Raw genomic sequence first — 15,636 nt, forward strand, 5'->3', positions numbered from 1 at the left:
TGGGGGTCGGCCAATCCAACTCAGAGAAGTCACTCCAACATGACAGTGTCATGGCATTCAGCCTGAGCTCAAAATCTTTGCCTTCGCACGTGCTCTAGGTTGTTCCATTCATTAGCAAGCGGAGGTAGCCCACGGAAGAAGAGCGCACGCAGGTGGCAAGCCAGAGCAGAGTGTAGGAAGAATCGAATCTAAGGCTGCCATTGGGTTAAAAAACAAACAAACAAACAAACAAAAAAAATCCCAAAACAAAACAAAAAACAAAAACCAAAAAAACCCCAAACCCAACCAAATCAGGATTAGCTGAGATTTTGGCAAAGAAAATGGACAGCAACAAAATCCTCAAGGTTGGGGCTGGGAAAGATGGGGAGTCTCCTGAGTGTGGTCAGGACTAATTGCCGAAGGGAATATTGGTAGAGAAATGAGCTTTTCTAATTCTCTTGAAGTGGGCGGCAAACTATACAGTCAGTTGAGGGACCCAGCAATCAAAATCAGAACTGGGCTTAGAGACAGGACATGGGATCATGAATTTGTGAAAAATCTATCCCAAGATTTTGAGCTGGAAGAGCCCTAGCAGGGGGAGGGGAGGTGACAGTGGCAACCAGGTTGTTGTGAGTCTCTGTGTGTTCCCCCCTACCCCCTACTGCTGCCAGTACCTGCATGGTTCCGAGAAGGAGGGGGAGGAGAACCAAGGGGGGGGGATTTTTTCAAACAATCATCTAGTTCAGTCTCACACCAACGCTCAGAAACTAAATCTTCCAGACAGGGACTGGGAATCTGTATTTTTCATGCTGCTGGAGTCATTCCTGCCCAGCCACTTTGGGACCTTCTGCCTAGTTTCACCAACCTCGCTTTACAGAATAAGAAACTTGGGGCCAGAGAGGTCAAAAGACACCATGAGCAGCAGAGCCCAGACAAAAAGCTAGAATTTCGGGCTCCCAGTCCCTTGCTGCTTGTACTTTTCGAAGTTCAGAATCAGACCAAACAATAGCCAGTGAGTCCTGAGAACTAGTTAGAGGCATCTTACTAAGTTCTTTTATATATCAGCTCATTTCATCCTTGCAAGCGCCCTAGGAGGGCAGGTGTTGTTGTTAGCCCCTGTCTAAAGGAGGAACCTAGGCGAGAGGGTAGTACCTTGACCAGACTTAAGTGTCAGGGGCTCAGACCTGGCGTCCTTCTCCAAATACCACCGTTCTCCGTCAGTTGGAGAACAGGAGGATCAGTGAGCACAGCTCTGGGGCTTTGTGGAGGAGGAACGATGTTAGCTCCATAGACTCTTACGTCCCCTCTGGGATAAACCAGTCTTCAGAGTTCCAGGGGGACACACCCAGACCCTTCGCTGACACCAGATGGCACACCTCAGGTTCCGAGCATCCACCCGTGGGGAGGGCCTCAGGGGCCTACTCTGCTCCCCTGCCACCTTGATCTTGAGATGTAAGAGTGAACTCCATTTTTTTTTTTTTTTATAAGACAGATGGTATCCTGTGTAAGCTACTGCTAGTCTCCAGCTCTGGGGAGCCTCACCCGCGTAGGAGGGTAATCACCAAGAAGAAAGCTTGCTATCAGGATTGTTTAGCGGTACTTTTAGCTCTGACTTGGCTGCTCTGTGGGGTGGGGAGGCTTTGCTCCTTCCACTTGGCATTTTGCATGGCTTAAGGGCAATGAACACGGGCATTTGTGAGCACAAGGTGTCAGGCTATCTTTAGACTAAATGCTTTGCCCTCAACTCAAAAGTTGTTCTCAAAAGAGAACTTGGCTAATGCCTTCTCTCCCCCCCCACCCCCCACCAATTTTTAAAAACTGTAACGTTATGTCACTTGTGGCTTTATATTAGCCTTTTTTTTTTTTAAAGATTTTACTTATTTATTTGACAGAGAGAGCACAAGTAAGCAGAGCGGCAGGCAGAGAGAGAGAGAGAGAGGAGGAAGCAGGCTCCCTGCGGAGCAGAGAGCTCGATGCGGGGCTCGATCCCAGGACCCTGAGATCATGACCTGAGCCGAAGGCAGCCGCTCAACCCACTAAACCACCTAGGCACCCCTTATATTAGCCTCTCATTACAGCTCCAGTAGATCTGGAGACCTCCAACTGATAGAACCTTGCCCATATCTTATCTACCAATTTTGTGTTGTTGTTCCCCCTACGGTGTTTACGTTATTTTTAAACACTAGCTTCCAATGAATAAAATTAGGGGAAATCGAATGAAAATCTGGATCTCTGGCTTTTCTTGAAAAACTAAGAAAATAAGGCAACACTGGATCTTTGTTCCTGACCACAGCTTCTTTGCTAAAGCTATGCTTCAGCCTGGCTTTGTGGGCTTCTGAATTTAACCCCCAGGGGGAGAAGAGTAAGGAGTCTTCCAAAATGTCCAGAATAGCCACCTGAGCCCAGGCCCATCCAGGAGAGGGTTCGACATTCCAGCGTAAGTTGTTTTTAAGCAAGCTGCTAGGGTTGGGCCCAGCCACCCGATGTATTTGCTGACTGGGGACTTCTGTCTCCTCCTCTCCTTTGACCGCTTCTCCTTCCCTTAGGATTCTTTCACTGTCTGTAGCTGGTGTCCTGAAAGGGCCACCGTCACACCACTGTTCAGCACTTCATTTAATGGTTTCTATGTCTGGAGGGCAGAGACAATCTTTTCGCTGTACAGGTGTGCCCCAGAGATATTGAGGGTTAAGTTCCAGACCCCCGCAATAAAGTGCATATTGCCAAAATATGAGTCAAATGAATTTTTTGGTTTCCCGATGTCTATTGTAGTCTATTGTACTATTCTAGTTTATTAAGTGTGCAATTCTTGATGTCTAAAAAATAATGTATGCACCTTAATTAAAAAATACTTTATTGCTGAAAAATGCTAACCATCATCTGAGTTTTTAGCCAGTCACCATCGCTGATCACGGATAACCACAAATATAATAATAATGAAAAAGTTGGAAATATTGTGAGAATTAACAAAATGTGAGTGACCCAGAGACATGAAGTTGGAATTTCACTTCCAATGTGAAGTGAAAAAGTTGGAAATATCATGAGAATTAACAAAATGTGAGTGACACAGAGACATGAAGTGAGCGCTCCTGGTAGAATGGCACCAACAGGCTTGCTCTGACCAGGGTCACCGCAGACCTTCATTTTATAAAAAACAGAAGTAGCTGAGAAACACAACAGAGCAAATCTCAATAAAATGAGGCATGCCTCTACTCTACTCTCCTGCCTTACAGTGAGCACAGCCCTTGGAATATCTTAGATGGTCCATCCATGTGCAAATTAGAAAACTATGCTGGGAACCAGCCGTAGCATATCTGGGGTGGTGACGGAAGTCAAGGGTTGACAAGCCATCCAAAAAATGTCAGTGGTCTTGGGGCGCCTGGGTGGCTCAGTGGTTTAAGCCTCTACCTTCGGCTCGGGTCATGGTCTCAGGGTCCTGGGATCGAGCCCTGCATCGGGCTCTCTGCTCAGCAGAAGCCTGCTTCCCCCTCTCTCTGTCTGCCTCTCTGCCTAGCTCTGATTTCTCTCTGTCAAATAAATAAAAAATTAAAAAAAAAATTAGTGGTCTAGATGGTAGGAGGTGGGGTAGGTGGAGAAGTTAAAAATGAGGAGGGATACTGAGTATAGGGTTCAAGGATGGAGGAAGTGGCCCTGGGCAGAGATCTAGGGACTGAATGCTTAGGAAGTGTGGTCTTGGATAAGGGGTCGGGCAATCTTGGAGGGCTCAGAGAGCTCTGACACAGGCTGAGGTAGCTCTTCTTGAAGATCCCTTGACTCCTCTTTCTCTCCCTCTCCATATCCAGTTCTTCAAAACATACCCTTGAAAATATTCTCAAAGTGCTTCTAGACTCCACCCATATCTCACAACCTGTATCATTTTTACCCCAGTCTTAGCCAAGGTCATCTCTCACCTGCACAACTACAAGAGCCCCCTTTTCAGTGTCCCTCCTCCACTCGTACCTCCTTCCCCTGCGGCCAGAGGGACACAAATTGCCCGCTAACCCGTGAGGTCCTATAGGATTTCCTCTGTGACCTCTCTGATCACATTTCACCTCCTCCTTTGCTCTCATGTCCCTTCAGGCACACCAACACACCTTATAGTTTCTGAGCATGTTAAGGGACTTTGCACCTGCTGTTTCCTAAGCTTGGAATGCTCTTCTTCCAGAAATCTCCAAGGCTCACTCAGTCCTTCTAATGAGATGTTATCTTCCCCGGTCACCCACATAGAACAGAATACTCCTCCCCATCCCACACACATACACACGATCCCCTTCTCCCACTTTTCCTAAGAACACATGTCATGATATGTTACATATTTATTCATTTCATTGTTTCTGTTTTCCACTAAGATAAGTGCCACGAACGAGAGTGGAGAATTTTCTTGGCACACAATATATGCTCAACAAATAAATGAAAGAGTCTAGCAGATAAGGAGGAGTGAGAGATGTCAGATTCAGGGTTGTCTTGGGGGAAAGAGGTAATATTTAACGCACAAGAAGAGATTTTCCATATAACACTCGGTATATGTGATAAATATTTAATTCAGTTCAATTCAACTGAAGTACTTATAATGCGCTTACTGTACGCAGATCACAATGCCAAGAAATGTTTGGGATAGGGGTGCCTGGGTGGCTCAGTTGTTAAGTGTCTGCCTTTGGCTCAGGTCATGATCAGGGTCCTGGGCTCAAGACCTGTGTCAGGCTCCCTGCTCAGTGGAGAGCCTGCTTCTCCCTCTCCCTCTGCCTGGCTGCTCTGCCTACTTGTGCTCTCCATCTCCCTGTCAAATAAATAAATAAAATCTTTAAAGAAAAAAAGAGAGAGAAAGAGATGCTTGAGATAAAAGATAATTAAAGTATAGATCCTGCCTGCAAAGAAGAGGGGTGAGGGCAAGTGAGACCCCTTAGTTTTTTGTTGTTTGTTTGTTTTTTTATTCCCCACTGCATGTTCTTCATTGCCTTGCACACTGGGGGAGTGGGTAACTAATATCTTTTTTAATACGTTAATTATCAGTATTCTCCTTCATGAAATCCTTTCATTACCATACTGTACAATAGAGCGAAAAACATCTTATAAACCCACAGTCTCTTTCTGAGTTCTGAACTCCACACCCCGTCCCCCAACTGCTTTTTGGACATCTTCACTTCTATGACTCTTAGGCCTCTCAAACTCAATACATACAATCTTATCCTATGTATCTTAATCTCAGTTTTTGAGGCGGAGCTGGTTTTTCTGCCCCATTCCTCACCTTCAACCTGGCATTCCATGGAGTTTACTTCCTGACATCCAGGGGACCTACTCATGTCTCTCCCTCCCTGTTGCTACTTCTGTGGTCCTGGTCACCAGGATCCCTTGTCTGGATTTTCAGCAACACCTACTAGAACTCCACTCCCCTCCCATCTTCCACATCTAGGCCAGAGTGGTCTTTCTAAAATGTACATATGGGAACAGTACTGCCTTGCTCAGAACCTTCAGGGGTTTCACCATTGCCCTGGGCTAAAGTCCACCCCCCTTTTTTTGAAAGACTTTATTTATTTGTTAGAGAGAGAGAGTGAGCACAAGCAGGGGGAGCAGCAAGCAGAGGGAGAAGCAGGCTTCTTGCTGAGCAAGGAGCCCAAAGCGGGACTCAACCGCAGTATGCCAGGATCATGCCACCCGACTGAGCCACCCAGGGGTCCCTAAAGTCCAAACCCCTTAAAACACCATACAAAGCCCTCTAGGTTCTGGCAGCAGATTTCTTCTCTACCATTTCTTGCCACTTTCTTACAGTCTCATTTGTGCCCAGAGATTTCGGGTCCTTAACTGGACTGCTCTCTCCTCCCTCTAGGTCTTGGAGGTTACTGATTCAGGGCCCGGACTCAGTTACTCTTTCCCTCCCTCCTCTCCTTCCTCTGGAGCATCCTTCTGCTCTTTTGGACTCTACCTGGTTTTCATTTCCTTCAGGAAGCCTTCCTGGCACCTGACCCGATTTGACCAAAGCCCTCCTCCTCATGTCCCAGCCCGGCAACACAGGGTCCGGGTCCTAGAATGTGCTTCCTCAACCTTTTGTTCTTTTCTTGCCTTACTCCTTTTATAGTCTCCCCACTAGACTGCAAACCCCAGGAGAGCAGGACTGTCTTCCTCTATCTTGGTTACCTTTTGACCATTCCTACCCAGAAGGCGTGTGTATTCATTAAGTATTGAATGGATGAAAATGCACTTGTTTGGATAGGGCTGTTCCTCATAAAATAATTATATCTTACATTTACCAAGTGCTTAAGATGGGGCAGGCTCCATTCTGAAGTGCTTTACAAGTGTGCCATGGACATCTCCCATAACCCTATTTAGTAGGGACGGGCTATTTCTCCATACAACAGATGGGGAAACTAAGGTCCAGGGAGGTGAAGTAACTCCAAGGTCGGGCGCAAGGACGTGGAAGAACCAGGGTTAGAACCCAGATTGGGTCCAGAGTCCAATTCGGCCACAACTTCTAGGAAGTTCTGCCCTAGAATGAAGCACAATATGGGGTTCCACTACATGAACGGATTCAAGTCTCCTGCTAAGGGCTTTGTTTTTATTTCCGGGAGAGAGGACACTGCTCCCTTGCCGCCCTCTTCAAGGCTCATGGGTCCTTTGCTGGGCTTTGGGAAGGGCCTTGTGCTTCTTGCCCGTGGCGCGGTGGCCTGCGTGTGACGCCCTACTTAACTTTCAGGACTGTCCGGCCCACACGCTCCCTGTGCCCAAGCCCTGGGGCGGCTCTTGCCCTCGGCAGGTGCGCCCCAGAGAGCAGCGGCCCCCGCGTACCCCCCGCCCCCCCACCGGGCCCCGGGGCCTGGCCGCTCTTCTCCGGGGGCGGGGAAGGGGCGGGCCGGGGGCGGGGCCTCTCGCCCAGGCCACCGCCCTCGCCCCGCGCGCGGCTCCACCGGGTGCAGCCGGCCGGGCTGGAGGGGCGGGGACTCGGGAGGGGCCGGAGAGCGGCTGCCGGTGCGGCTGCGGGGGGAGAGGGAGAAGGCGGCGCGTCCCCGGAGGCGTGCGCCCAGACTGCCGGCCGCCGGACCGACGCACGGAGGGAGAGGGCCGGGGGCGAGGTCAGTATCCGGTGGGAGCGCGGGCGGCGCGCGGAGGGGCGGCGGCGCTGGCAGCCGGGAACCCGGGGCAGGGGGCGGGGAGGGCGGCGGCGGGCGCGGGGCCGGCTCCGCTCGGGGGTCGGGCCCGAGACCCTCCCCTGGCCGGTCGGGCGCGCGGCGAGCGCGCCCCGGCCCGGAAAAGCGCAGCCCCCGCTCCCTTCTCCCTCTGTCTCTTTTCTTTCCAATCAGCGAAAATAAACACCCGGGAAGGTGAAACAATAGCGGGGCCACCTGGGACGCGGCGCGCGCGGAGCTCCCACGTTTGGGGCGGGGGCCGGAGGTGGCACCGGGAGTGGCGGCCCCACGTCGGAGCCCCCTCCCGCTGTGCCCCCGCGAAGGGTGGGGCTCCCCGCGGCGCCGGGCTCGGCAGGAGGCGAAGGGAATTCCCTGGAGTGAGGCGTGTGGGCAAAGTATTGCTGGAACAATCGGGCTTCCCGCAATTGCCCTGCTGTGGGCAGGGAAACTGAGGCGGGGGCCAGTGTAGCGACTTGCCCAAGGTCAGAACGCCCGGCTAGACTGTCCTGATCCGGGAACGGGACCCAGGCGTCCAGAGCAGCCCAGCGCTCAGCGCCTCTCGGTTTTGCGGCGCTGGTGTTCGCCTTTGATACATCTCTGTTGTGTTTGTTTTAGAAATCTGCTGGCATTGTGGGACCGGCTTCGCCTCGGGGCCGCTGAACGCCAACTTGCTTCGTGTGTTCTGGGTAGGTGTGGGGCAGGTGGCAGCTCCCTGACCTACCGACATGGATGGAGACGGACTTTTTGATGAAGAAACCCAGACAGTCGGTGCCGTTCCGGGGCGATTTAGCTGTCAGAGGTTTTGACAAAACCTGCCCTGTTTCCTTTGGGGAATCCGAATGAGGGAGCTTACAGACACCTTCACTGGGAAGCCAAGGACATTTCTGTATAATCAGTGGATGAAAGGATTTTCTCAGACTCTTTTTTCCCTTTTCCTTGAGGATTAATTCACTGCAATCTACAATTCCAGTGGAAACCGCAAGGCACACGATGTGGCAGAAGCCTAGAGGGCCTTCAGAATTGTTCTGGACCCTTCTTTTAGCATAGGGGAGTTCAACACAAGCCACTGGCCACCCCCTCCCCCCCCATCTTGCTGATCTCTTCTCTTTAACCTGTTTTCATTTTTTGAGTTACATTCTATTTCCAAAACTGTCCTCTGGAACTATAAGTGGATTGCCAGAAATGAGAGATTAAGTGCGAGAGAAGAGGGAGCGTCCTGTGTTGTGTCTCTTCTCTGCTGCCGACATGAAGTGCTTTTTCCCAGTGCTGAGTTGTCTGGCTGTGCTGGGTAAGTGGCTCTGCTTATCAGTGCGATCGATGTGAAAGTTTAACCTGCTGTTGGTTCCTGTAATTCCTTGTGGTTCTTTCCCATCAACACTTGGCTTTGGGGGACACTGGCACACAGCAGATATGTATCACAGGTTGGATGTGATATAGGAAATAGGGTACCAAGAGGCCCTATTTTGACCCGGAAGGAACGGTGAGATATTGTTTGCTGTCTTTAAGAAGGAACATCGACTGTCCTTGAAGTGTCTGTCCCCAGCCTTGCCTTGCGGTGAGATCCCCCCATCTGCACGTCAGTGGTTTAGGGACTCCATGTGCCTTATAAACTTCAGTGTCTTACCCGCTGTGCTGGTTCACATTAATTCCAAATTCGAAGTGGCAGCGTTATTCTTACTGTGGGGAAAGTTGGTTTGGTGGTAATGATGCTGCGTTTTTTGTTTTGTTTTGCCTTTTTGGGGGGTGGGGAGTAGTCATGGGTGGAATAGGGTGGCGAAGGGATGCATTGCCCTGCCTGAGTGCCTGGAGCCTAAAAGTGTTTGAGGATGCCAGTGTTATGTCCCCTCACCAAGGAAACTCAGAGCATAGTTCTGGAAGAAGAGAGACTGGAGGAGGGGAAGCTGCTTGCGAGGGAATGTGTTAGGAATGGTTTTGGTGCACCTACAGAAGGCCAGAACGCTTAGAGCAGGATGAGGAACTGTGGCCCCAAGAGGTAAACCCTTGATACCTGCCCTAGGGATCCCCTTCCCATTGCAGAGCGCCCCCCCCCCCACCTTGCCCATATTTTCTATACCATCAAACATCGGCTTATGTTTAGTATCTGAGGACACATCTTGGGTCTAGGATAAACTTCCTAGCCAGGATCTGATGCATCCTCTCTGTCCATCTCCTCAGACCTCGCACAGGAGCCCACCCTCTGACCTCTGTGTGGTTCTGTCCCCTCCGTGAAGAGGTCACCATGGCTGCCTATGGTGTCTGCATTTCCGAATCTAGATATTTGGCATTTATGGAGTTTATTTATGACCTGCTGGCAGTGGAGATTGCTCTGATGCGTTGTTTGTATGCTTGTAGGAGTTCACAGTTGGGTGGAAAGAACAGGTTTTGGAATTTGAGAGCCTGATTTGAATCTGAGCCTCATCTTGATGGCCATTTAAACCTCAGTAAAATGGGATGATACCTCCAAGGACTATCTTGACAGTGAAAGGCTATAAGGTGTCCTGAACACCTTGACTGCTTTGAAAAATGTCTGGAACACATAATAAACACATGCAGTCAGTGGTTCTTAAACTTGGGTGCATGTCGTAATCCCTGGGGGAAGCTTTTAAAAGTCCCGATCTCCGGCAGCAACCCCAGACCAATGAAACCAGATTCTCTGGGAGGGTGAGCCAGGCATCAGTCTTTCTGCTCTCCCAGGTAGTTCCAAGTTAAAGAACCAGTGTGTGAGTTCATTAGTGCCAGCCCTGCCCGCCCGGCACACACTCAGACACAGGGTCCCCGGGCAGGTTAGTTGGTGCCGTGCCCAGGCATGGGTGAGGATAAGGTGTCCCCGTGTCTCCCTTCTGTTCAGGCAGAGTTAAGAAAGCAGATAGCTCTCTGTGCACCAGTCCTGAATATCCCATTGATATTTGTTCATACTGCATTTGTCATTGACTTAGTGTCTGGGTTTAAATCAGTAATTAGTGATTCATGTGGATTCAAGAGGACAAACAAGGAAGGCCCTGGGGAGTTGGAGGAGGGTGGGATGGCTAAGGCGGGATAGAGGGCTGGGTGGAAGGGTGGGGCCCAGGGCAGGAGAAGGAGACACCAATGGCAAAACAAGGAAATGGGACATTTGTGCCTTTTGTTTGTTCTGGCTGCTCTAGAAATGAGAGGCCTCCCGCAGGTCCCTCTGCTGCTCGCCCTCTGGGCCACTCTGTGGACTGGTCCTTGGGCCCTGACACTCTTCTCTTGCCTCCCCCCTTGCCCCCTTAGAAACAGGTGCCGGGGAGGGAAGGAAAGGAGCCTCAAGGTGGCGGTGAAGGGGAGCACTGGCCACCGACCAGAGGACCAGCCGTGGGTGAGGGTGGGAAGGTTTAGAAGTGTGGGTGTGCCTGGTGTTTTACATCCCGCTGCTGAAGGCTCAACTTCTCCCATCACCGGGTGACTGTCAGCAGGGAGGGAAGGGGCTCTTGCCAACCTCACTGCTAACCTTGGAGAACTGGAGGTGTCTGGGGAGGGAACAAAACCCAGGTTGGGGGTCTTATTTCCTCCTTGCAGTCTGGTGTGGGCTGATTCATGCGTCAGCATTCTTGCTGTGTAATGTAAATTAATGTGTAATGTGAATTTCAAAGAGCAAAGAATCCCAAGGTTTTGTGCTCATGTGGGTCACACACCCAGAATCAAATTTTGTTTGTACAAAGTAGGATGAGGCTGAGTACTCTGCACAGTGGCGCAGGTACAGGTGCTGTCAGCCTCCAGAAACAGCAGTTTGAGTCAGGAAACCCCGTGACAGTCCCTGAGGGAAGATCTGGGGTCCATCTCCCACATGCCAGCAACTCCCTCCGCACCTGTGGACCCACGCTTTGTGCTCCCTTCCTTTGCCAGCGTCTGGGATTTGGATCAGATTCCTCCTTTTCGGCCTGTCTGGGGGCTGACTCCTGCCCTTGTGTCTGTTCTACCCAAAGCCACAGTGACCGCTATGTCTGGTCTCTTCCTCTTGCAGCGCTGGCTGCCCCACCCAGCTTGGGAGCCACTGGCTGCCACGGCCACCCTTGTGCCAATTCCAGAGCCACCTGAAGCCCAGGCCTGGTTGAGCCACGAGGTTTAGTGAAGTCTCCGCTGCTGAGAATGGGTGGAGCCAGAGGGGCAGAAGATGAGAGAGAGAGCACGAGCAGGGGCTGGTGTGACCGTGGCATGACTGTGGCGTGCATGTGAAAAAGGAGGGAATGAGGAGAGAGGGAGAGGGGGCCGGGGCTGTGCCAGGCAGCAGCCTGCATGAGTGACAGGGACGTGGCAAAATGACAGCAATGTGGGAGAGACAGACTAGGATTTGTGTCTGCAAGAACAGGAAGGGGACAATCAAGAAAGATGATTGTAAGTTGCAGGCCCATGAAGCAAATTTCGGTTTTGCATAGCCATGAAGAGTTACGCCTCCTAGGCCAGTGCTGATGTTGCAAACAAGATGAAATAGCTTTAAAAGTGTGAGCCAGGAAAGAGGAGATTGGGACATCTGTGGATCAGCGCAGGAGAACCTGTAGCTGGCTCATGACCATTCGTCTTCTCCTCCAGCGGCGGCAAATTTCATGTGTAGAGTTTGAGAGGCTGCTTGCTTGAATCGGATGGGACCGAGGCAGTGATCCCTTACCACGCTGTTAGTTAGGGAAGAGGCCAGAGGGTTCTTCCAAAAGAGATTGAAGGGAACTTTGATGTTCTGATGAGAGTGAGCTCGGAGGCAGGACTCATGATCAAAGGCAGAAGAGACAAGTGAAGCAGCTTGGGGACGAGTTCTGAAGATCGTGATTTATGGGTGAACAAACACCGTCCCTAGCAGTTGTTGCAGGGGTGGTACACTGTCCCTTTCCTGGGGACCATTTGACCAGGGTGCCTGAGAAGGGAATTATCAGGAGGACTAGACCGGCTAGGAGGCCTTTCAACTCTGCGAATTACTGAGTCACCACTATGCCCCCCAGGCCGTGTTAAGATGCCCCCGTGCCCTGCACTTTGCATTGCAGTAAGGGAAGAACAGTAATGATACCACCTATCCTAGCTCTGGCCTTGGCTGTGAAGCCAGCCCCGTCTCATGAAGTCCTCCACATACACTCACTGGATAGAGGACTCCCAGCATCACCTGTGTGTAGATGGAGCTACTGAGGTCCAGGGAGGTTAAGGAACCTGCCTCAGGAAGACTACTGTACCATTTCGTTATGGTGTTCACAGTGGCAGAGATCCAGGCCCCTTCTGTCTCGTCCCTCGCGCATGCCTCCATTCCCAAGGTCATGGCATGATCTGAGAAGGCTGTGCTAGCCCCAGCCATCATGAAGGGGTAAAGGATTGGCGAAGGGCAAGACTTCATAATTTAAGGACATTTCTGGAAGGTTGCCCTCCCCTCTTCTGCTTATACCCCCATTGGCTAGAACTTGAGTGCATGATTGTACTCGGCTGCAAGGGAGGCTGAGAAATGGCATCCTTAATTCTGACTGTCCAATTAAAAACTGAGGTTCCGAGGAGAGAACAGATGTGGGAGGTCAGCAGTGCCTTGCTGGCTGAGCGACAGAGCTAGTGAGTGACAGCAGAGGGTTTTGAAGCCAAGATCTTCTGGTCCAAAGCCCGTGTTCTTCCATCTCGCCAGCTGCCCCTCTGAGTGTGTGGCCCAGCCCCTGGCCTCTAAGAAGCCTTACCAGGAGGGTGAGAGCCAGATGAGCCAACAGTTGTTGCAATGGGAAGCAACGTAAATCCACATACAACCACGCAGGCAGTGTTGTGATTTTAACAGTAGTGACCGTAGTGTTTTTAGACCGCTTGTGTGCCAGCCACTGCTAGACACTTGGCGGAGCAAAGCCCTTCCATACGGAGGACCCTATCATGTTCACTATCATGTTCACTCCCTATCATGTTCACTGCCGTAGCCCCAGAACTCAGCCTTATGCCTGGCACAATGTAAGTAGGTGTTCAGTTAATTTTTTGATGACTAAATGGTTTCGATATTGACTTCCTTGCCCAGGACAAGGAAACTCAAGGCTCAGGGAGCTCAGGTCGTTTTGCTCAAAGGACAAGCGCTAGAGATGGGCAGAGCCTAGATTTGAATCCAAGTTGGGCTCTAGAACTTGTGCTTTTAAAATGTCGACAAACAGGGTGACATTTAACCTTTCTTGGGCCCTGGATCCTTGGGGCAGTATGGTGAAACTTTCTCTGGAGAACATTTTGAAATGCGCAAATAAAAACACATTGGCGGGACGCCTGGGTGGCTCAGTTGGTTAAGCCGCTGCCTTCAGCTCAGGTCATGATCCCAGGGTCCTGGGATCGAGTCCCACATCGGGCTCCTTGCTCAGCAGGGAACCTGCTTCTCTCGCTGCCTCTGCCTGCCTCTCTGCCTGCTTGTGTGTACTCTCTCTCTCTGACAAATAAATAAATAAAATCTTTAAAAAAAAAAAAACACATTGGCTAACAAAGCAAATCAATTATATTGAAATATAGTCATCATATAGTCATCAAAACATTAAACCAATTTATGATTATAGCAATATGCTTCTTTAGTAACGCATTAAATAACAAGCCCCTAGCAGCAGGTCCAACAATTATTGTAATTATGGCATAGTGAGGCACGAAAACGGTATGTTGAGGTATCAGTGTCAACCGTGATGTGATATGAAAGCATGTGTGATTTTTGTTGTGACAGAGTCACAGGTCCTAGAGACATCGTCGTGACGGCTGCCTGCATCCATAATCAAACGGTCCACATTCACAAAGAGGTTAGTTGAAAATAAAGGCGTATTTTTCTTTCCCATTCAAGTTCACATAGCTCCTGACTTCTGTTCAAGGACCCCTGTGAAGTGCAAAGTGAAGTTCAGTGTAGGCGGTGGTTGCCGGGAGGACGCCGTGTGAGAGGACTTCATTAGCTTTCCGAAACGGGCAGGGTTTCCATGTAGGGATCATTCTGTTCCCAGTAGAATCCTGACGGTGCTGAGGAGGCAGCAGTCGTAACGGTGGTAGGGTGGCCCTGTAGAGTCTGGAGAAATGACTGGCGGTGGTTTTAGGGTCCAGTGCACCTGGGATGATGGGGACACACAGAACCGCCTTTGACTGTAATGAGTTTGGGAGTTGGGCTTAGGCTGGGTCTCCAGGAGCCCAGGCGGACCACTTCCGCTGAGCCCTGGCCTGGAAACTGAATGAAGTGGCGCCGTTGCTGGCCTCCCCTGGTCCCTGGCCTCGTGCATCCTCCATTATGGCTCCTTGATTAATATTTTTAGGTTCCTTCGGGAGCTCTTCATTTGCCATGATTGGACACCTGTTTCTTTGCTGCTTGAAAGTGAGCACAGCTAACTCCTTGTGAAGGATTGGTTTTTAATTTAAGGAAATTTAGGACACCTGTGTGTGAATGCCCCCTGATTTTCAAAGAAATGAGTGGTTGCGTCAAAATCAAGCTTGCATTTGTAGAAAATCACATGTTGCCAAATTCCCTCATCAAGAACGCTTTATTAAGTGACTAATTGTGGGCCACAGTGGTGGGCACTTAACAAAGACCATGGCAATGAACCTCCCTTAACTGGAACCTTCAATTAAGGGAAATTTTGTTTTTTATTTTTGAACTCCGCTTTCCGAAAGGCAAAAATCGCAAGATGTGGTAGTAAGGATTTATTCCAGAAATTAACTTCCAGGCCACCATCCGTCCAGTCTCTACATCTTCCACATCTATAATTATAGTAGCAGAAGAGAGTGATGAGCCTCAGGGCACTGCAAGATCCTAAATCAAAGATTAAATTATATTAACTCTACTCAGGCTGGAAAGTGATCAGATGTATTTGAAAAACCTTTATAACAGGCTTTGTGATAATGAGAGTTGAAGCAAAGTTTCTGCCTAATCCTCTATTAACCCTTTAATTAAACTCCCCCCACATATCCTCTTCCCTGTCATCCAGGTGACCCAGGCTTTGCCTAACGTCCCTGTCTTCTAGGCGATGATCCTCTAAGGCCGGTAGTAAAGCAAGCAGTAAATCCCTGTGCAAATGCACAGGAAGACAGTGACACTACGTGCTCTCCGAGGACAGGCGTCTTTGGGGGAAGGAGGTGGTGGGCAAGTTTGTTCTTGTTTTCAGCTCAGCAGGAGTAGGGAGGGAACTTCTGTCTAGGAGAGGGATGAGGCTGGAGTAGCTTGCGAGTGGTCAGTCTGGAAAGGCTTTCTGGAAGAGCTGGAATGTTAGGCATTTCTTAAGTAATAGGACAGGGAGGACCCGGCAGATTTGCAGGGCTGGAGGCCACCATGGGCGTATTGGGGCTGCTTTGAGGAGGTTTCCCAAGGACTTCTCCAGTGTCAGTGGCTGGGGCTGGAAGGAGCAGTCAGTCAGTTGGCATGACGTCTGGGTATTTGGACCTGAGAAGGAAGGAAGATACCAGAGAGCTGTAAGTGGGTCTCCTGGAGGACCTCTGGAGAAGTAGCCAGGGAGGGTAGGAGGCATTCGTGGAGGCGGGAGTCTAGAGTGGAAGTGAAGGGGACCTGTTCCAGTACCAAGGAAAGAGCTTTCGTGAATCCATCAGAACATCATCAGGGCAAAGACATTCTAACAAA

General features: G+C 50.3%; 1 protein-coding gene across 3 annotated transcripts in view; it reads left to right on the top strand.

The window, feature by feature from the left end:
• Positions 1-8,339: 8,339 nt before the first annotated feature.
• IGSF3 (immunoglobulin superfamily member 3) overlaps positions 8,340-15,636 on the top strand; it is a gene marked incomplete at its 5' end in the record, with an annotated part of 93,066 nt that continues 85,769 nt past the window's right edge. For all 3 annotated transcript variants that reach the window (XM_080802095.1, XM_080802096.1, XM_080802097.1), the window contains one exon: positions 8,340-8,382. In XM_080802095.1, coding sequence (XP_080658221.1) covers positions 8,340-8,382 — 43 coding nt within the window. The remainder of the gene's footprint in view (positions 8,383-15,636) is intronic.

This window comes from Martes martes, assembly GCF_963455335.1.
Source record: "Martes martes genome assembly, chromosome: 4".
Taxonomy (NCBI): domain Eukaryota; kingdom Metazoa; phylum Chordata; class Mammalia; order Carnivora; family Mustelidae; genus Martes; species Martes martes.